This window comes from Rattus norvegicus, chromosome 6 (genome assembly GCF_036323735.1).
Source record: "Rattus norvegicus strain BN/NHsdMcwi chromosome 6, GRCr8, whole genome shotgun sequence".
In the NCBI taxonomy this organism is placed as follows: Eukaryota; Metazoa; Chordata; class Mammalia; order Rodentia; family Muridae; genus Rattus; species Rattus norvegicus.
This window is the reverse complement of record NC_086024.1, coordinates 109,493,811-109,516,585: the sequence shown is the minus strand read 5'-3', so window position 1 is coordinate 109,516,585 and position 22,775 is coordinate 109,493,811. Positions and strand designations below refer to the sequence as shown.

Sequence of the window (22,775 nt, the reverse complement as noted above, 5' to 3'; positions counted from 1 at the left end):
CAGTCACCTAACCTCTTTCTTCTCATGTGCCAGATGTTAAAGATGGAGGGGAAGAGTACAACACATACTCCAGCCTCAGCTGTTTAAGTGTTTTTATTGGGGCTCACTTTTCTGGGTTGTTATTTATTACTAGACTGGCAAAGCCTAAACCCTTAGGTTTTTACAGGAAGTATGCATATTTTTATAAAAAAAACAGTTGTGTCTAACCCACATTTGGCTGTGTTTGTTTCCTCAAAAAAAAAATTTGCAGCTGTTAGAGCTCTTCTTCATTTGTCTCTTAAATTAAAGGCCTTGTTGGAGAGGACAGCACAGAAACAGCCTTGACTGTAATTATTGTACAGATATTTTAATAGCATAAAGTAAGTATATTCCTTTTATTTTGAAACAAAATGGTCAGACACTGCCTTTCATGTGTTTGTTGCCTGTGGCACTCTTTTTAAAAAAGACTGTTACATATTAAATAGTGTACATATATATAAATATTACCTCTTTGTGTACAGTTGTGATAGACCAGACCGAAAATTTTATTTTTTGTGTGCTTTTTATAAAAAAAATTAATACACTAAAGAGAATCTTGCGGATGTGATTGTAATGTACCCATGTAACTTATTTACTTTTGAATGTTCTGTATCTTAAGACCTTTTATTAAATAAGGTTTTAAAAAAGTCATTGTTGAATGCCATGTTCTTATAGGGGTGTTTTTGCCAGCTGGGACTGACTGATAGGGAACTTCTCCCTTTCTGAGCCTTAAGCGGTCTGTTTTGCTATCCTGTATACTCAGTAAGGACAAGAAGTTTGCTTGGCTACAAAGAGAAGTAATCCGGTGGGGGGGAGGGTGTGCACACACACACAAACTTTAGGTTTTGACACACACACACACACACACACACACACACACACACACACACACAAATTTTGGACAAGAAAGCCAAGTCAGACACTCAAAGGAACCAGTAGGTGGAATCCTCTTTTCTAGTCTTATGGGGAGGAACGGAGAAGCTGCAGACTGTAATCTGGTGGTTCACGGAAGTCAGATTTAGTGTTTTCACAGCAGAGTGAATGCATAGAATGGATATGAGACAAGTCCGTCGTGGTAGATGCGTATCAATAAGGCCAACTTAAATCCACAGCAAAATTAAATAAAACAAAACATGCTTAGCAATATTGTTAAGGAGGAATCTGGGAAGTACGAGTATGGGGGAGGGGTAAAAAGAAATGCACCATCATAGAATAGACTACTCAAACCCCTTCTTGGCACCATAGCAACCGCCAGATCCTCTGGAGCCCGCGCATCTCGCGTCGTCATGGACACAGTTGTCACGGTGACACTGGGGGAGGCGAGCGGACCGGTTCCGCCCTCCAGTGCAGCTGCACGGAGGCCGTTGCTGGAGCGCGCGGCCATAAGCGCTGAGCAGAGCTGCCTCCAGCCCGGTTCCTCCCTCCTTCGCGCTTCCTGCCGCCTCAGTCCCCGGTGCTTCGAGTGCCGCCTCTCTCGGTGTAGCTGAGCCACGGCCTCGAGTAACCCTCGGCCGCCCGCGGGCCAGGGAGAGGTGGGAGGAGCTGCCACGCCCCGCGACCGCACCCAGTCATCTCCAGCCCGCAGCCAACCGCCTTGAGCCCACCTTCCTCCCCTTCTCAAAGCAGTGACGCAAGGCACAGCCGCAGCCAGTCCACTCCTGCCCGGACCAAAAGGGCGACATTCGAGTGATAGGCGGAGTGTCCCGTGGCACTGACTTGGGACCCGGAAGGGACCAGAAGGAACTCTGGTGTCTTTTGGTAATTGTGGTTGCTTGAAGCTTGTCGCCCCCTGGCCTACCGGGGGAGGAGAGCATGTTGTCCTAAGCCCAACAGCAGCACCGTGAGCCAGTCCAAGCACAGTCTGTAGAACTGGCACTCTTAATAGTTGGGCGAAATGGCTATGACACTATTGGAAGACTGGTGCAGGGGAATGGATGTGAACTCTCAGAGAGCTCTGTTGGTCTGGGGGATCCCTGTGAACTGTGATGAGACCGAAATCGAAGAGACCCTCCAAGCTGCGATGCCCCAGGTATCCTATCGAGTACTGGGGAGAATGTTCTGGAGGGAAGAAAATGCGAAAGCAGCCTTGTTAGAGCTCACTGGGACGGTGGATTACTCCCTGATCCCCAGGGAGATGCCAGGCAAAGGAGGGCTCTGGAAAGTAGTGTTTAAGCCCCCCACTTCCGACGCGGAGTTTTTGGAAAGGCTGCACCTCTTTCTAGCTAGGGAAGGGTGGACGGTGCAAGATGTTGCTCGTGTGCTTGGGTTTCAGAACCCTGCTCCAGCCCCAGGCCCGGAAATGCCAGCAGAGATGCTCAACTATATTTTGGATAATGTTATTCAACCTCTTGTTGAGTCCATATGGTATAAGAAGCTGACTTTGTTCTCCGGGAGGGACATTCCCGGGCCTGGCGAGGAGACCTTTGATTCCTGGCTGGAGCACTCGAATGAAGTCATAGAGGAATGGCAGGTGTCTGATATAGAAAAGAGACGGCGGTTGATGGAGAGTTTGCGAGGCCCGGCTGCCGATGTCATTCGCATCCTCAAGACCAACAACCCTGCTATAACCACGGCAGAATGCCTGAAGGCTCTTGAGCAGGTGTTTGGGAGCGTGGAGAGCTCTAGAGATGCACAGGTCAGATTTCTGAACACTTACCAAAACCCAGGAGAAAAGTTATCTTCTTACGTTATCCGTCTGGAGCCTCTGCTGCAAAAGGTAGTGGACAAGGGGGCCATTGATAAAGATAACGTGAACCAGGCTCGCCTGGAACAGGTCATCGCTGGGGCCAACCACAGCGGGGCCCTCCGAAGGCAGTTGTGGCTGACTGGGGCTACAGAAGGGCCTGCACCCAACCTCTTCCAGTTACTGGTGCAGATTCGAGAGGAGGAAGCCAAAGAGGAGGAGGAGGAGGCCGAGGCTGCCCTTTTGCAGCTAGGCCTAGAGGGGCACTTCTGAATCCCAGGACTGGCCAGGCTGCTTTTGATATTCCTGTGAAGTTTTAGTAAGCCTGTCCCTTAAAGTAAACAGCCAGCCTCCTCCTGCCTTTGTTTTGTTTTCTGAGGAATGGGATGAGAAAGTCAGGCCCGCATATTCCTGTAGCATTCACAGAATTGTGTAATTAGCAGGAGTAAAGGCGGTTCATAGTGCTACAGTGATGCCAGCCCTCCTGGTGACATCTCTGACAGCTGTGAGAAACATGAAGCTGCGATCCTTCCTGTCACGATGTTTGTGAAACTGCAAGTTCTGATGCTAAGTACATGCCCGGTTCACAGGCTGTACACTACAAACTCTTGTATTTATTTGTTACTAACACTGTGGACAGCTTTACTGTAAATTGTTGCTAATTTGTATCCATGGAAAGAATGCGACTTTTAGATATTACTCATCTTGAAAATGCAGATTTCTAATTCCTCGTGGCTCAACACTGGAATCAGTTTCCCTGAAAAGTATCCCCAGATTAGAAGTGGCGGGTTAGAAAGATGTGTTTTTATAGAGTGCACAATAAATCCTTCACAGTGGAAGATACAGATGTAAGTCATAGGGGGAATGGCCCTGGACAAGCTACACTTCCTCACTTCAAATATTTGTCATTATTGGTCATATTGATGCTAAGGGTTCTAAGTTTGAAGTTATTGAATAGATGGATACAAAAAAAATTTGAAAATTCTCTTTTTTCCTGACATGCATACAATTTTTCAGCATAATTTAGCTTCACATACTTTTTTCTCCTGACAAGGACTTTTGCTCATGTTTAAAAAAACAAACTAAACTACCCCCCTGCTATGAACTCAAGGTGCAGTGTCACCTACACATTTTGGTTGGCCGAGTTCCTTGGTTGTTCTGTTACAGTCCCACTCTGTAGCTGAGGCTGGCCTGAAATTCACTCTGTAGCCCAGGATGGCCTCAAACTTGCAGCAGTCCTGCCTTCAGCCTCCACAGAGCCTGGGTTACAGGTATGAGACACTTCTCCTAGCTATTTTTTTTAGACATAGTCCCACTGTGTAGCATGGGCTGTTGTTAAACCTGTTGTCGTCCTGGCTCTCTCTCGGGGCTGGGATTCTAGGCAGACACTGCTACATTTGGCCTTTGCTATACCTTTCCGTGGGTTTCACATGACTTCCTCAAGGCAAGTGATAATGTCTGAAGAGATATGTTTCTATGAAATTTGACAAAAATTTGAATTGGGGCTTAGGTTATCTAGCAATCTTTCTGTTTTAAAGTCATTGTGTGACTGTTTCAGTACAGAAACAATGGTCCAGTCACATGTGTGCAAAGTATTTGTTTCCCAGGAGCTATTTTATACGTTTCAGTGACTTCAGAGCCCAACCTCTGAGCTCCTGGGTAAAACTGGAAATGCCATTAAATTTTCTCTTAGGGTTGAAGACTAGAGCTGGTGTAATACGGGCTACGTGCCTGTCTGTCTCTGAGGTTCGACTTCGTGGAGGCACCAGTGAACTATCAACTCAGGGGCAGAGAATGGGGTGACCGAACTCCAGTGCCATGTGTTAACTGTGGTTGTTTGCTTGTGAATGCTAATATTCTTTATGTGTTCTTCCAGACTTTTCTTTAGAATACTGTGTGTATATATGTTGATGTGCATGTCATGGTATGAATATGGAGGCCAAAGGACAACTTGCAGGAATTGATTTTCTTCTCCTACCACGTGGGTCCCTCAACATAAGATTTGACTTCTTACACGTTTATACATGTTTGAAATCTGCCACCACATGCTAACCAACCAGACTCCCAACTCATACACTTAGGTATATGTTCTTAAAAACAAGGATGGATTCTACATTTTTCATGTCGGCATCCTTGGCTTCCCAGAGGAACCCAGTATGCGTTTTGATTGTGGGTAAAAATATGGAGGACACAGGACAACTCTCTCTTCCCACCACATAGGCTTGGGGGATCAAACTCAGGTTGTCAGCAGCTCAACGGTAACAGCCTTCACATGCTGTGCCACCTCACCAGCCCACGCTATCCCGCCAATCCAACCTCAACTCGATGGTTGCTAGACGGCTTTCTTCAGCAGCGAGGAGTGAACCCAGGATCATGCGCATGCAGGTCAAGCGCTTTACCATTGACCGGCAGGCCTGCCCACTGTTCTGTTGTTTAGAAGTCTCGAATCGTACAAAGAAGCAGTCCTGCAACTTGCTATGGCTGAGGCTGGCTTTGAACTTACAATCTCCTGCCTCGTCCTCCCTAGTGCTGGTAGTATATACTTGTGCCAACATGTTTAGTATCCTTTTTTTATATAGCTGACTGATTGCATCCTATGAGGAAAAGTATTTTACTTTTTAATGTAAGAACTGTGCATATCTACATGCCCATATATCCACACATAATACAAAACATAAGGCAATGTCAGGATCACAGGTGCGCATTGCCCTTCCCCCGGTTTTTCTGAGGTGAGTTTCCTCTGTAGCCGAGGTAATTCTTAGACTTGGTTAGCCTCCTGCCTCAGTCTCCTGAGATGCTGATAGACACACATCCTTTGAACAAGGAAACAGTGAATTAAAAGTAACTAGAAATTGATTTGTTTCTTCTCTAGAAGCTCAAAACTTTTTAAAAAAGATTTTATGTATACGAGTACACTGTAGCTGTCTTCAGACACACCAGAAGAGGGCATCAGGTCCCATTACAGATGGTTGTGAGCCACCATGTGGTTGTTGGGGATTGAACTCAGGTCCTCTGGAAGAGCAGTCAGTGCTCTTAACCACTGAACCATCTCTCCAGCCCGTTCAAAAACTTTTAAATCCTGGTTTCTTTTAGACAGGTATATTCAAGGAACAGTGGGATCGTAGAAACCTCATGGCAGTTTTATTCTGTAACTAAATTGCGTTTTGACTGATAGCATGGACTATACACTGGCATTTGTATGGTGCTCCTGATACTGTGGGGTTACCCTGCTTCTCAGAGGTCTCTCAGCTAACCTTTACTAAGGATGGTCAAGGGCAGGAGCAGCTTGGTGACCAGGGGAGTGCTCTTTCCAGTGGACACATAATGGCAGGTGAGTTAGAAAGTCAGCAAGGGACATTCTCACTAGTGTTAAGTGAGGAAGAAATTAGCAGATTGGTTCAGCTGGGTGTTGTGCACACCTTTAATCCAAGCATTAGGGAGGCAGAAGCAGGCAGATCTCTGAGACCAGTCTACTCTATATAGTGAGTTCTAGAACAGTGAGAGCTACACACTGAGACTTTGCCTCACTCAATCCATCAATCTATTGATCTATCGATTAGTCAATCAACCCCAGGTAAGTGTCTCTCCACCCCTGTTGTTCTCTCTCCTTTTCTCTCCTCCCTGGCCCTATCACCACATGCATGGACTCAGCTTCTCAAAATCTGAATTGCTTCAGAAACCAAGTATCATGAGAGTTATTCTATATTAATAAAACATAATAACCAAAGGACTTTTTTTATAAAATAACATGATTTATTACTATTTTAAAACAAGTTTCACAAAATAACATTCAGAAACTCAATATTACTAAATAATTTAATGCACAATAAGTTTAGTCCTAAAGTCATGCTACAAAACTCCCATGTATAAAAGATTATTACCAAAGCATTAGCAGATGTTAAAATGCTCTTCAGAATGAACGTGGTTCTGGAAGCCAAAGCTTTAGAATGATGCTCCTGCCATGAAGAACAACGTGGGAGAGGCTGGTAGACTGCTTGTCCCTTCTGCTCTCCACTGGCCACTTGGCAACAGTGTCATAGGCAGCGTCTCCCACTGATTGGAGGCCTACCATGTAATGAATGGTAATGTAATGAAAATGTCAAATTGAGATGTGGGCCAGGCAGTGGTGGTGCACGTCTTTAACTCCAGCACTGGGGAGGCAGAGGCAGGTGGATCTCGGCATCTGAGGCCAGCCTGGTCTACAGAGTGAGTTCTACGACAGCCTGGGAAACCCTGTCTTGAAAAACGAAAACCAAACTAATTCAAACCAAACCAAAGTTTCTATTCTGAATTGAAAAGCTATTTTAAACCCTCCCAGAGGGACGACAACCTTGGACACAACCCAGGCAGACATCCTAAGTGACCATGAAGACAGACAGCTACTGCAGCGTGTGTGGACAAAGGCTGAAGTCTGGACATGTGTGTGCAGGCTCGGCCCTTTGGAAGTACTTGCCCATGAGCCACACTCAGAATTTTAAAGTGCAAATCTATTTCAAAATAGTCTATTTTCCTTGTTAAATCTTTGTCACATAATTTGGTTGTCTGGGTTCTCTAATCTGCCCAATATGGCAAATCAATGAGAATTGATCAGAATTCCTCACGTGTTCAGTGAACCGATTTCTATTAGGCTACAGGCCTATAGTTTTCCCTCTGCTTGCTTCCTTACAGTTAGTGATGAGTAAAAGGCAGGCACTGATCCACAAACACGGAAGTGAACAGTTGAGTGACTGCTAGTGTAAACTGCTTTAATTCCCATGTGTCTTAGGCTTTCCTACCTTTCACACTAGGTGGAGATGAAAGACTGTGGTCTAGGCAGCTGTCCCAAACAGCCCGCCTCTCTGCTGCATTGGAGGTCGCTTCATTATCCACAGACTCATTATGGCTCCACATAAAGGACAAGCGTGTCTGAGGCTGACTGTGGGAAGGACAGGTTTTCTCCCTTTACCCATGTATTGTTGTTTATGGTCTCAGTGAACTGTGAACTACTACTGGGATGATTAAATGCAAACTTTCTAGGCTAGCTTTTTTTTTTAACCTCTAGAACAACCTAGGTAAAAGATTCCCCCATTTTCCATGTCACCAACTCTGAGCCAATGATAGAATTGTTTCCATTGCTCCCTCTTCTGCTTTCAGACCCCTGACAAACACCTATTCAACAAGAAACTCACTCCAGAGCCACATTTAGGGCAACCCCAGGAAGCATCCCAAGTTACTGAGCGGTCAGGGACAGCACCCTCTGGTCACTTGTATTGGACACCTACAGCAGCTAACTTCTAGGCGTGAGCTACTCAATACAGCACGGTCTAGACTTAATGACTGACACGGTCAGCAGAAAACATCTGTCGAGGAAGATACCTTTTCTGAAGTATAATCCAAATACTAAGCTTTAGAAATAAAACAAAATCTATCGGGGTTGGGGATTTAGCTCAGTAGTAGAGCACTTGCCTAGCAAGCGCAAGGCCCTGGGTTCGATCCTCAGCTCCGAAAACAAACAAACAAACAAACAAAAAAAACCCCAAAAAACAAAAAAAACCCACACACACAAAAAAACAAAATCTATCATAAAGTTGGATTTTGTTGACAGTGACAGAGGTACATTAAGTGATCAACCATTGTCCTAAGAAGAGCAGGGAATGAGAAACTCACATTGAAATCCTACATAGAGGTTGCAGCTTCCAGGCCTGAGCTTCTAAGGCTGTGTGGGGAACATGAAACTCAGCACTGCACAAAAGGGCCACACACCTGATCAGCTCTGCAATGACGGTAAAATGTCACCTTCTCCCACAATAATGCGAGCGGTGCCTCAGTACAGGCTGGAGATGAACGGCCTGCACAGAGGGATGCCGGGATAGGAACCTCTGGCTCTGATCTAGAGTTTGGCTGTCCCACCTGCTCCCGGGCTCAGTGGGCAATGCTTGGAGGCATCTTTTGTTACCACGACTGGAGAGGAGCTACTGGCATCTAGGGAGTGAGAGACGGGGGTGCAGCTGAACAGCACACAGTGCACAGCCCCACAAGAGTGAGTCACACAGTCCTAAATGTAAACAGTGCGGACACCGAGGACATCCGGTACAGTAAGCAGGGAGTGTGAATGTCTTCCAAGGCCTAGATAGATAATATGGCCACCAGCTCAGAGTTAGGAAACATAGGAAGCAGAACTCTAATATACCAACATCATATTGACAGTGAAAAATTAAAATACTAGGCTGTCCAGCACCTTACCATTGTTTTTAACACTAGAAGTTCAACTGATACAGAAAGCATCTATTCCAAGTTGGTTCCATCTCCAAACTGAATGGCATAAGACCCAGCATCCTCAACTACATTGTTAGCAGTAAATTAGACGTGAGGACGGAGCAGGCAGCCTTAACTCTCTCATGTACTCGGTCTTCCATTTCCTTCCTTCCTTCCTCCTCTTCCTTCCTCCCTTCCTTCCTTCCTGCCTTCCTTTCTTCCTGTCTTCCTTCCTTCTCTTCTTTCCTGCCTTCCTTCCTTCCTTCTCTTTCCTGCCTTCCTTCTTTTTAGTTTTTTTTTTTTGGGGGGGGTGTATTTTTCAAGACACAGTTTCTCTGTGTGGCTTGGCTGTTCTGGAACTTGCTCTGTAGACTAGGCTGGCCTTTTGCCTTCAAATTGAATGCATTTTGGCTTTAATTCCAGAAACAGAAACGCATCAAAGTCATTCCACTATTTGTAGCGAGGAGCTGAAAATGGTTTTTGTGACATGGACACAGAAAAGCACCTTGCACATCTCTGAGAACCACCAGTGATTTCAAAGACATCAAGAAATGGGGGAGGGGTGTTTCCCAACTACAGAATCTGGAAACACACATACACTCACTGTCAGTCTTTCACAGAGCCAGCATGAAGCTACCCACTTCCCACCCTCACTCTGGTACAGTTCAGGAAGCACAGCCATCCGTGGAGCAGGCTTGCCTGTGTAAACTGTAGGCAACCACAACAGCATCCCTCTCTGCTTATACGCTTCTGCACCACCAAGGAAGTCTCACTACTGTTGCTCACAAGAGAAATGCCAATGGTTCTGAACGTTTAAGCCAGTCAGTGTAAAGTTTCTTTCCATCAGAAAAGCTAAAAAGGAATGCTATAAGGTATTAGACTAGGTATTTCTTAAAAATTTATTATTATTATTATTATGTATTTAGTGTTTTGCCTCCATTTCTGTCTGTGCAACATGTGTGTGCCTGGTACCAGGGAGGCCAGAGAAGGACATGAGATCCCCTGGGGTTCCAGGAGGTTGTGAGCCTCCACATGGGAACCGGGAAACAAACTCAGGTCCCGAGCAACAGGCAGTCTTAGTTCTGAGCTGTCTCTCCACCCCACAACCAGGCATTCTTGTATGGATTAGAGTTGATTGTCAAAGCAGTGGTCCCTTCTGACCAGTGTGACTCTTGGAGAAATTGAGTCATTTTTACTGAAATGATAGCTATAAGTTCTCAAACCGAGACTACTTATATAATCATTAAAAAGAAGGATTCTGCCCCCTTCGTCATGATTACTTGCCGGAGAAGCACATGGAGACAGGGACAAGAATCAGTAGCCTCTGGCTGAGACTTTAGGCACAGTTTGGCAGGGTTTCTGACTTCTCTGCAATCAGTGATTCTATCATGGCCCGCTAGATACTTCATCTGGTACTGATGACATTTTACATTCTTCAGACTATTTTTCTTACATGATAATTATATCTTCACACTTAACTACTGCTGTGCAGAGTGTGGTTAAGATACCTACAGTGTTCCACACGAGATCATCTGCACCGTATTGCCATTTGCTTGGGGTCTACCCCAAAACATCTCTCTCTTCCCTCCACACCACTTACATGATACACTTTAAAAGCCGTTTAACTTAGATCTTCTCAAAATTATATATTTTGAAATACTGTTTCATTTGCTTGTAGGTACCAAATTCAGTCTTTGCAGCAGGGTAAATCATCAGGGTAAAGGGTTTAGAAATCTCCATGGTAGGACTTAGGACTATTGACTACTGCTTTAAACACATGAGAAATTATTTTAAAAATCTGCACAAAGCAGGGTCCACAAGTGTTGATGTGGTCGCATTACTACCAGGAGTGATCCCGACAGCCACATCAGCCACGTTAGACCATGGGTGTCTGGTTGTGCATAGTGTCTTAAGCGGCCATCCAAGTAGCACAACCTAAATTCCAGTTGACAGCGCACACAGTTTTGGAAAAAGAAGAAAGTAGACCATGAGCCAAGAAAGCTCCAAGACAGCCATTCTTCTTTTTCTGACCAGTGTTTCCAATTAGACGCTGGATCCTGCTTCTGGGTGCCACTGTGTTCTATGGGAATGCGTCCTATCACCACGCTGCTACTGAAGCAATGGGGCGCTGCATTTGTGCTTCTGAGCTATAAGGGTCTGAACCTTCTACGAACGTGAAAGTCTGTCTTTAAAATGTCTGGGCTAAAAGATGCTAAGCAACTGAGTACAGACAGCAGGTCCCTTTGCTGGTCTGTAAGTACTAGGAGACAGGTAATGTATGCAGCTGGACAAAACCAGGACATTTGTAGTTTCCAATGGCGGACTGGACTAAGTTGGTGCTACTAGTTTGAGGGAGAAACACTGAATAGGTTTTTTTTAAAAGGATGGAAGTGAGAGATGTGTTTTATCTTAAGAACTCTGCCCACAAAATCTTTAAAATAGACAATTATACAAAACTTATCTATTTTTCTCATAACATTTAAATAAATTAACACAAAGTAGAAAGAACACTCTTAGCTTTCCTCTTCTTCATCCTCCTTAATTACTGGAGTACCTAAAATTTAAAAAAAAAATTATTTCTGGTCTCTTTCTTTAAGGTCTCTTTCTTTCTATGTAGCCCAGGCTGGCCTTGAAGTCAGAGATCTACCTGCCTCGGCCCCCTGAGCAGTGGGATTAAAGGTGTGCACTACCACACCTTCACTCTCTTTTGTTTTTCGGGGGTTTTTTTTTGGCTTGTTTCACTCTTAAGGGGAGGATTTCACTTCCTCTATGCAACTCTAACCACTCTTGGCCCTCCTTTTTTGTAAATGTGAAATAGCCATTTATGCAAATTCAGTTAAATCATTTAAAGGGTCACAAAAACCATCTGCACATTAGAGCTTGCACATTACTATTATTTTGGGAACGCGTCTGTCTCATGATTACTCCTGTGTCATGTCATTTATGCCTGGGTATGTCTCTACAGGGGAGAAAGGGAAGCATTTAGCATGGCTTAGTCATAGCTCTGAAGTAGACTGATCTTGAGACAGACAGAAGGCCAGAGACTGAGTGGTGGGGAGAAGGAATGAGGAAGTGCAGAGAGCACAAGAAACCTTAGAGTATTGTATTTGGTGTGTGTGTGTGTGTGTGTGTGTGTGTGTGTGTGTGTGTGTGTGTGTGTGTGTCTGCTCGTGCGCTCGCAACAGGAGTCTTGGGAATGGGGACAATAGATACATCTGCCATAGTCCTTGGGGACCATTGATGTATAAATTTTTCCTCATGATCTACTCTACAATGATGGCATCATTTAAGAGAGGTCTTAAGAATGACTTATTATTGGTGGCTTTAATTTCAGAACTTGTGGGTTTGGGGCTAGCCTGGACTACATAGGGAATTCTAAGTCTGCTAAGACTGTAAGACCCTGTCTCAAAAGACAAACCACGGGGATGGGGATTTAGCTCAGTGGTAGGGCGCTTGCCTAGGAAGCGCAAGGCCCTGGGTTCGGTCCCCAGCTCCGAAAAAAAGAAAAAAGAAAAAAAAAAACAAAAAAAGACAAACCACCACAAAAACCCGACAGACAGACAGACAGACAGACAGACAGACAGACACTATCTCCAGCCAGAGGCACTCACCATCCAGCTTCTTCAGCTTGGGCACCCTCTTGGTAGCTTCTTCAATCCAGTTGCCCTCAGCAGAATGCTTCTCCTCCAGGGGATTGCCCACAAATACCAGGTCCTCCAGGCACGGCAGCTCAGCCAGCTTCACAAACTCAGCTGTAAGCACAAACAGTTCCCAGGTTGACAAACTTCGGTGTTGTACTCTGTTTTCGGGACAGAACTCAGTCACTAACTCCATTTGTGACTGTGCAGGGCAGTGGTTAAAAATTTTGAAGATTGGGGTTGGGGATTTGGCTCAGTGGTAGAGTGCTTGCCTAGCAAGCGCAAGGCCCTGGGTTCGGTCCCCAGCTCCGAGAAAAAAAAAAAAAAGAAAAAAAATTTTGAAGATTAAGAGAAGCTTTATCATATAAAGTCATGATTTGAGGAAATTATGGGATGGGAGGGTGAAAACCTTTCTTCTCCCTTTAATGCTGCCCTAACATGGGATGAACGGAGGAGGCTCAGCGTTGCAAAGAAGAGCAATCAGTGTCTGAGGTGCTGCATCAGGGAAGCTAAGCTACCCCCCCTTTGTCTCTGTGCACCCCATCATGTCTGAGTTCTCAAAGCAACTCACTCAGATTCTCACCACAGAACTGTAACACTTTTAGAAATATTAGCTTACTAAACATGTCCCCTCTCAGCTGTGAACGACTTGGCGGTTGGAACAATGTTTCATCCTCCCAACACACCTTTTACACTTTTGGCATAGTTCATGGTGTGTATAGCAGAGTGTTAGAAATGCTGAAAGAATGATGTGCAAAAGAGCAATGTAGGTATCAGATCAGCCTCCCACGGTCATTGCATTTAAATGACTTTCTTCAGCCGTTGGACAACACAGTTTTTCATGATTAATAGGACCAAGACCTACACAATCATATTTACTGTAAGTCAGTGTGTATGTATGTATGTGAATGTGTATGTATGTATGTGAATGTGTATGTATGTATGTGAATGTGTCTGTGTATGTGAACATCAGAGGTTGACATCAGATGTCTTCCTCACATCTTCTGCACCTCTTCTTAGAGACAGGACCTCTCACTGAACCTGGGCTCACTGGTTCCACTTGACTGGCTGTCCGTTGAGCCCCAGACCCTTTGTCCTCCCCTCCCCACCTTAGACTGTAGATAACCATTGTCTAATCCTGGCTTTTATGGGTACTGGGGATTTGAACTCAGGTTCTCATGTTTTTGGGGCAGGCACTTTGCCCATGAACCATTTTCCCAGGCCTAGTTAAATATATACTTCTCGGGGCTGGGGATTTAGCTCAGTGGTAGAGCGCTTACCTAGCAAGCGCAAGGCCCTGGGTTCGGTCCCCAGCTCCAAAAAAAAAAAAAAAAATATATATATATATATATATATATATATATTTAAATTATAATTATAGTATAATTATAATTATAGTTAAATATATACTTCTTGTATTTAAAATTTAAAATTTCTATAGTTACTCCTAAACCTGTTTTCTCTGCATTTAAAAATAAGAAGTCCTATTTTGTGTGCTCTCCCCTGATTGGGTATTTTCTCTTTTTATTAGTGTGTTGAGAGGTAAGATCGTTACCTTAAACTCTGTCCTGCCTCAGCCTCCTGAGTGTTGGGATATACGTGCATCACTGTGCACACCTAGCTACTGTTGACTGTTTCCTATAAACAGGAGGCAGAAGCGCTCTCAGCTTACCCCAGTCTTTTACCAGGTTATTAGATATGTAGAGAATCTTCAGTTTCCTCATTACATGGATCCCTTTCAACTTCTCAATAAAATTGTAGGAGATCCACAGTTCTTCTAGTGTGTCTCCGACTGCTTCCTAGGAAGGAAAACATTGAATTTACACTCTTATTTTTAACTCTCATGCCTAACTCCTCCCTTACAAAGACAGCGGAGAGATCTGAGACTTGCCAGTCCACCCAAAGAGCTGACACTGTGGAAGTCCTAGTTCATGAAGGAACAAACAGAACATTCCCTCCCCTATTGAGTGGATCTGAATTCTGTCCTCCAATAGCTTCATAAACAGTCAAAGTAGCCACTGAAGTCACAAGAAGAGAAACAATGGCAACACTCTGTCATTTGTATTGAATGGTAGTTCCAAACTACTTTTTTATAGGTTATATTATTTGGTCCTGAGGAAACTTTAAAGTAGATAAACCAATTTAGTTTCTTTGTATTATATAGGACTCTAAAAATCACTTACATTCTCTTTTTGTTCTCTCTTGCTCTCTTACTCTTACTCTATTCCCTTCTGCTTCTCTCCCCATTCCCTTCCACCTTCTCTCCACGTGCACATGTCTGGCCTCTACTCCTCTACCCGCCCCACCACCCTCTTTACTTCCCTCCCCATGCCCTGAATAAACGCTATTCTATACTTAAAAAAAAAAAAAAAAGATCACATATTAATTCTCAGAACTTGCTCTAAAATTTTCTCAACATTTTTTTCACTCAACAAGTTTTTCTCAACATTTACTAGAGAAAAAAATTAATTATTAACATTGAGAGAATTTTGTACTCTAAGAGCCCAAGGTCTCTCACTGGCTTGATGATCATCAATTCGGGTGGGCTGGCCAGCCGGCCAACCTCAGGGATCCCATCTCTACCTCCCCAGCTTTGGGATTACAGTCACATGCTAAGGTGCTCTTCCAGGGAATTCTAAGGGTCAAACACAATCCCCTTGTGCTGTACAACAAACAGTTGGCCAATTGAGCTATCTCTTTAGACCTCATCTTATCTTTTCGATATATAAAATTTAATTTTAAATACTTGATCTTCCTATTATAGCATAAAAGTTATTATATCATACTGTCTCTTAAATTTTAGGCAATCACTATTTGCACAAAGATTTTCAGTAGACATTAGACAAATGCAATGATCTTTTCCTTTAAAACAAAATGCTGGGCAGGTCCCATTGTTTCTATTTGTGTGTTTCCCCACCCCTTACAATTTGCATATCCCTTCATGATAATGAGTGGTGGGCCCAGATCCAACTCTGGGCAATTGTCCTTTAAAAGACTATGGAAAAATAAAATCCTTAATGAATTTTTCATCATGGCAAAACTAGGAGGAAAATTGAGAATAGGGTAGCCTGGGTTAACACAGCCATCTCAACCCCATACTTACTTCACCTTAGGGTTTTTTTTGTTTTTTGATTTTTTTTTTTTTTTTGGTTCTTTTTTTTTTTTTTTCCCCCCCCCCGGAGCTGGGGAGCTGGGGACCGAACCCAGGGCCTTGCGCTTCCTAGGCAAGCACTCTACCACTGAGCTAAATCCCCAACCCTTCACCTTAGTTTTAACTTTCCAAGTAGAAAGTGAAGAATTTTAATCACACTGCCTTGGCACTCCTATGCCAGAAAATTGTGACTTAACTAAGTTTTCTAAACTAATATTCTGACATCTTCTTCCAAATGATTTAATTACATTATGTTGTGGTTTGCCCTGGAGTTATCTGTATTTTGATGCTGATTCCACTGTCCCAAGGACAGTGGCCTAGTCAGTAATCAGGGATCAGGTGACTTCACCAGAGCCTCCCCATTGAACTTGTAAAATATGGGTGAGGGGCAGGTACAGGATAGAAGGAGGCCTGTCATTGGATGAGAGGAAGGATGGGTGGGAGAGACGTTTGAAGGAAGAGGAGGAGACTGGAACGGAAAGGAGGAAGAGACAGGAGGGACAGGTAGAGAGGCCGTGGCAGGACAATATGGCAGATGACATTAAGATTCCACGCTGTACCTTTACAGCTTGTTACAAATGTTTTTAAGGGATGGATGTGTTTGGGCTTTGTATGTTTAGGTGGGCAATTGTATCTTATCAATTGGGTCAAAGGTTATTCTTGTGTTCTTTCATGTGTAGATTTAAGTGTAATGGACTGTGGGGCCGCTGGTCTGGGCCACCAGGAGTTGAGATGTGTGTTTCTGGCATGGAAATCTGCCTTGGGAACTAGATGGGTAGAGAGATTGCTGCCAGGCCCAGAGAAAGGCCTTCAGCAGTGTGATATGGGATGGAGCAGAGCAGGTGAGACGCTTTGCTGACTGAGAATTAAGATACCCAGCAGATATCTTGGGGCACCACAGTGTAGATCTAGTAGGGATAAAAGATACCCTTTTATTTTTTATATTTTTACAACAACAATATCACACATAACTTTTAGAGCAAAAGAACTGGTCTTCAGATAATTTAAGTTTCATTATACCCAATTTCATTGCCTTGGATCTCTGTCTTTCTCATGTCTCCATGAACTCAGCTGAGCTGTAGCTAAGGGCGGAGGCTGGCCTTAGCCTGCATGTGCTATGGGTTCCGTCCTCAATGCTACATTGCGAGTACTGAAATCTAACGAGTAGGGGCTTCCTTGCGACTAGTGTGTTATGTATGAGGTTTGGGAGTGCGAAGGTTTTATTGGCTGCTGTTGAGAGCACTTTGGATCACATAGTGACAGATCATTATTGTATGAAGAATTCAGATAATATAGCATTGCTTATGACTGTAGAATGTGTTATTTCTAAATTCTTTAGGATTTTTTGTAACTGATTACTCAAGTATATAATGACTAGGTCTTTTTTCCCTCGGGCAGCTCTGGGCTTAAACAGGGCCTTACTGTATCATTGAGCTACAGCCCCAGGTTAAAAAAAAAAATAGGTTTTTATCTTATATATTATTAGTTGCTGAAGAAAACCTACCTCACTTATTGCAGCAATGAGAACTACAAATGCCAAGAAATACATTTTGGCTCAAGAAGTGTAGAAGGGGGTGGGGGGAGGGGGGATTGGGGATTTAGCTCAGTGGTAGAGCACTTGCCTAGCAAGCGCAAGGCCCTGGGTTCAGTCCCCAGCTCCAGAAAAAAAGAAAAAAGAAAAAAAGAAAAAGAAAAAGAAAAAAAAAAAGAAGTGTAGACGGCTTTATAGTAGTGGGTCTCAATATTCCTAATGCTGTGACCCTTTAATACCGTTCCTCCTGTTGTGGTGACCCCAACCATACCAATTATTTTCATAGCTGTAGTTTTGCTACTGTCATGAATCATAACATAAATATCTGTGTCTTTGATAGTCTTAGGTGAACCTTGGGAAAGGGTTCTTCAACCCCCAAGAGGTCACAACCCACAGGTTGAGAACCACCATCTTATAGAAATTAAAACTTATATATAATTGTATTGAAGAACAGCAAAATAAGCTAATTTACCTATAAGAAAAATTTATTGCTATAAAGACATCAATCAAATAAGTCTATACATTTAATGCATTTCTATTAAGATTTCCAAAAGGAATTTATATTTATGAATTCAACAAAGTGATTTTCAAATTTCTCCAGAGTAAAAATTCCAGAAAAGTCATAAACATTTTACAAGAGAGAGAGAGAGGACTTGTCCTAGTGGATATCACAAACAATATAAAGCTAAAGAAAACGAAGGCATCAGACAGGCAGCAGGGACTCACGAAAGAACAAGAGGAAACTAACCAAGCAAGAACTCACTCACACACAGAGTTTAGGGGACAGCATTCCCAAACAGAGGGAAGGGGGGAAGGTAGGTGCCAGTGCACCATGGGCATGCAGTACCCACAGTAGACAACAGAGGGCATCAGATCCTCGAACTAGAGTTTTGGGAATCAAACGGGGTTCTACCAGAGAGGCCAGTGACCTTAACCACTGAGCCATCTATCCAGCCCCCAAAGAGACTTTTCTAAAAATGCCTATTCATGGGTTGGGGATTTAGCTCAGTGGTAGAGTGCTTGCCTAGCAAGCACAAAGCCCTGGGTTCGGTCCCCAGCTCCAAAAAAAAGAAAAAAGAAAAAAAATGGCTATTCATTTGGAGAAACAGAAACAAATAATGTCTAATATTTAGATACATGTAAAACTAAACTCCAGATGGATTAGTAAACTCTATTTGGTGTATGTGCACATGTGTGTATGACTGTGTGTGTGTGTGTGTGTGTGTGTGTGTGTGTGTGTGTGTGTGTGTGTGTGTGTGTGTGTGTGTGTGAAGCCTGAAGCCAGAGGTCAAAGTTGGGTATCTATCTCTATCAGTTTCCACACCTATTTTTTGAAGCAGGGTTTTTCACTAAACTAGAGCTCACCAATTGGCAGGGCTGGCTACTGAGCTCTGAGAATCCCCCCACCTCTGCTTCCAATGTGCTCATGCCCAACTCCTCTACATGCTGGAGGAGACTCAGGTCCCCTGCTTATGCAGCAAGCACATCACCCACAAAACCATCTCTTCCTCCTCATTCCACCCAATGTACAACTTCTGTTAGCATTTCTCCTATAATAAGCTCTGTAAGAATGAAGATTGTTTTGCTTTTATGTTTTTTTGTTCTGTTTTTTCAAGACAGGTTTCTCTGTGTAGCCCTGGCTGTCCTGGAACTATAGATCAGGTTGGCTTTGAACTCAGAGATCCACCTGTCTCTGCCGTGTGAGTGCTGGGATTAAAGGCATTCAGCACCACACCTGGCTCACAAAGACTTTTAAATTCTACCAGGTATCTAGTGCTAGCCAGGTATTAAGGCAGGTATTCACAGGGCTGGAGGAATCTCGGTGGTTAAAGAACTTGCTCTGTAACCCTGAGCGGCAGTTTGGGTCCTGGCACCCATAAAATAAGCCAGGCATCCCCACAAAGACCCAGCTCTGAAGCAACAGACAGTAGGGTCCTTGGGTGCTGGCTTCTAGTCTAACTGGATCCAGACTCAACTTTCCTGTGCTGGGAGAGACTGTGCTTCAGATACATGTGGAGAGGAGCATGCATCTACCTACAGATGGCTCATCCAGTAAAAACATCCGCTGCTAAGCCTGAGGACCTGGGTTCAATCCCCAGGAACCACGTGGTTGGAGAAGACAACTGAGTCCCAAACATTCTCTTCTGACCTCCATAGGCATGCCATGGTGTACACACACACACACACACACACACACACACACACACACACACACACACACAGGCATTCAGAAAATGTGGATATACTGTATGGATTACAAGGGAAAATTACATATTAATTTAAATTTTAAAAGGAGATACTGACCTGGTGAGGTGGCTCATGAATAAATTTGCATTCTGCTAAGTCTGAAGACCTGATCCCAGGACCCACAAGTGGAAGGGAACTGATCCCTTCAAACAGTCTTCTGACACCCACATTCATGCCACAGCACAAACATAAACACACATGCACACACAATACATAAATAAATACTAAAAATAAATGAATTAAGATAAAAAGATATAAAACAGACATACAGTCCAATTCCATCTAACTGACTGTGGAAGCACTGAAGACATTAAGTGGTCGGGCAAGCTGTGAGCGATTTTAAATTGTCAGAGTTGGTTTTCTACTTGTAAAGCTTCTACAGTGTAAAAATATTATTTTTAATAAAGGGTATTATATTATTATTAAAATATTATTTTTAATAAAAGGTGCACTTTTGAAAAAGTGACACACGACCTACCAGTCCATTTAGGTTCTTGATGTTGTTTCTTCCTAAGGACAGAATCCTCAAGTTTTCTGTTGTGGAAAGAAAGCATTTGGTCATGAAAAATATAGAAACAACTATCCTGACTCCAGGAGAACAACATGCTATAAGGAATTTTACAAAATAAATATCTCTACACAGTGCGTTAAAGACGCTCATTACAAAATGGGCAGGAAAGCTAGCGAGGTTTAGTAGACATCTGCTGCCAAGCTTGAAGAGCTGAGTTCATTTCTCGGAATCCACACTGGAGGAGTGTAAATTTGGGGGACTATTCTATTGCCCCTTTTAAAAACTTCAGGCACTACGCTGCGCAGATTCTGAGTTGTTCTGCCTAGCATGCTGGCCTGGCCTGCTTCCCAGCCACGTGCCCAGCATTTACCACCCTAATCTCTCCCCGCCTGCTCCTGTTTCGCCTGTCCTCTCTCTCATGGTGACACCCCTAGCGACCAGCTCAGATCAATCTCGCGTGGTGAATCCCCCACTCCCACCTCTCTCAGGACACCAGTCACACCTTCTCTCCTCCTCCAGCAAAGAGACTGATTGGCTCTTTATTGACCAATCAGAATATGAAGGAGACGGATGAAGTCAGGAAAAGACAATACAAAACCTGGACTGCGTGCGCCTCTCGGTCTCCAGGTATAGAAATCAGCATCTGAATATACTGTGCACAAACCCGTTTCTCAGCAGAAGAGACTCCCCACAAGTGGTCCCCTGAACTTCAGCAGACTTTAATTACAAAGACACCAAGGTAGAGGAAATAGCTGAAATAGCCTAAATCAATAAGAACGCCATTTGAGACACAGACCCAGGAAAAGTTAATACTTCTTCCATCCCCAAATACTCAATGGCACTGAGGTATGGGGGTGCTGAGTGGATTGTATAGACGCTATGGTTAGGATATGAGATGTCCCCTGAAAGGCTCAGGTGTTAAAGGCTTGGTTCCAAACGCAACAATTGTGCAGAGGAAGAACTTTGGGGAGCTGGCTGAGTCATGATTAATCCTTGTGGCATTAGTGGGAGATGGTAGGAATCAGGAAGTGGGGACAAGGGGGAAGAAGTGAGCCAATATGGGTATAGCCCGAGAAGACATGCCTTGTTTGTGGTCGCTTTCTCTCTCTTTTGGGAAGCACAACCAATCTCCCTGACACAACATGCTGCCATGGTGTCCATCTTGTCTCAGGCCCAAAGCAACAATCTAGATGAAGTTGACTGAAAACTCTAGAACCACGAACTGAAGCAAATCCTTTCCTTCTCCTGAGCATTCGTCACAGGGTAAGGAGTCTGTCTGCCTAACATGAAGACTGGAAGGTTTCCTGGCTGTGGTGTATCCTTTTGAGAAGCCATAAAGCATAGCATATGTTCCAAACTATGAGCACTGCTAGTCTTTACTGAAGGGTTTTTGTTTTGTTTTTAGTTCTGGAGATTGAACCCAGGGCCTTCTATATGTCAGGCAAGCACTGTACACTGAAGCTGGTTGGCAGCCACCCCCCAATTTTGAGACAGGCTGACCTAGAATTCATTATGTAGCCTTGGCTGGTCTTGAACTTGCAGGGATCATTCTGCCTGAGCCTGCCACAGACTGAGGTTATAGGCATGAGCCACTAAGCCTAGCTTCAGCCCTTCCCCTTTAAACACAGGTTTATTCTTGAGACAAGGTCCTGCAGGGATGCTCATGCTGGCCTTAAACTCCAACTGCTGTCCTCAGCCTCCCAAGTAGCTCATTACACATGCATGCTACCACACCCAGCTTATACGCACCATATACAACTCTACACTTCACATACATTCGCTCACTTGATCTTTACAGTAACTGTACTTATCAGTAGGCAAAAGTTAAAACCAAGGTGAATTATTATAAATTCTCTCAAAATAGTGATCTGGAAGATCCTAGGAGGATGTGGCACTTGATGTGGCATTCTTGATCCTGACCTTAATTTCTTATAGATTTTTCTTGTGAGACAAGACTGTACTCGTTGGGGATTTAGCTCAGTGGTAGAGCGCTTGCCTAGAAAGCGCAAGGCCCTGGGTTCGGTCCCCAGCTCCGAAAAAAAGAACCAAAAAAAAAAAAAAAAAAAAAAAAAGGACTCTGGTTTATGGATCCACACGTTGGGCTGGGGATTTAGCTCAGTGGTAGAGCGCTTACCTAGGAAGCGCAAGGCCCTGGGTTCGGTCCCCAGCTCCGAAAAAAAGAACCAAAAAAAAAAAAAAAAAAAGACTGTACTCAATGAGGAGCACTGTATAAGCAAGTGTACAAAAGTTATAAAAAAGTAAGGCCAGGCGTGGTGGCACATACTTTTAATCCCAGCACCCAGAAAGAAGAGGCAGGCAGGTGGGTCTATGTGAGTTTGAGGCCTACTGGGTCTACATAGTGAGTTCCAGGACAGTCAGGGATACACAGTAAGACCGAGTCACAAACAACAACAAACAAAGAAAACCAACAAACAAGCCAACAAAGAAATGGTATGCCCCTGTTTGAGAACGACTAGGCAGTAGGTTTTAGATGACTCAGACAGGAGCGTTAGATATTAAATGTCTATTGGGCACAAGGACTGACACAAAGGTCTCTGCTGTGGAGAACAGTGCCTTCAGAATGAGAACTCTGGCATCAGTGTGACAGTTGACCAAAGAAAAGAGAGAAAGGATCACTTATGCCACAGTCACCAGGGCGTGCTTCTCAAACCCTGCAAGTCATGATCCTTTAATAGGCTGTGACACCAGTGGAGTGTGTTGTAGGCTGGGTGGTAGTTTAGAGCTAGCATGAAAAAACCCAT

General features: G+C 43.9%; 2 protein-coding genes across 5 annotated transcripts in view; one reads left to right on the top strand and one right to left on the bottom strand.

Annotated features, from left to right (window-relative positions):
- Positions 1-1,384: 1,384 nt before the first annotated feature.
- Positions 1,385-22,775, bottom strand: part of Dnal1 (dynein, axonemal, light chain 1) — a 36,261-nt gene continuing 14,870 nt past the window's right edge. For 3 of the 4 annotated variants that reach the window (XM_039112929.2, XM_039112928.2, XM_006240352.5), the window contains exons 5-8: positions 19,981-20,036; positions 14,246-14,372; positions 12,547-12,687; positions 1,385-11,489 (exon numbers count right to left, since the gene is read on the bottom strand). In XM_039112929.2, the coding sequence (XP_038968857.1) occupies positions 11,449-11,489; positions 12,547-12,687; positions 14,246-14,372; positions 19,981-20,036 (365 nt within the window). In that variant the 3' untranslated portion in view covers positions 1,385-11,448. The remainder of the gene's footprint in view (positions 11,490-12,546; positions 12,688-14,245; positions 14,373-19,980; positions 20,037-22,775) is intronic. The other variant, NM_001109477.2, reaches the window with a different exon arrangement.
- On the top strand, positions 1,419-3,204 carry Pnma1 (PNMA family member 1). The gene has a single exon (NM_130820.2). The coding sequence runs from the start codon at positions 1,913-1,915 to the stop codon at positions 2,972-2,974; it is 1,062 nt and encodes a 353-aa protein (NP_570833.1). The 5' UTR covers positions 1,419-1,912; the 3' UTR covers positions 2,975-3,204.

Coding starts and splice junctions, on each gene's coding strand:
- Pnma1 (NM_130820.2), top strand. CDS start 1,913: ATGGCTATGACACTATTGGAAGACTGGTGCAGGGGAATGGATGTGAAC.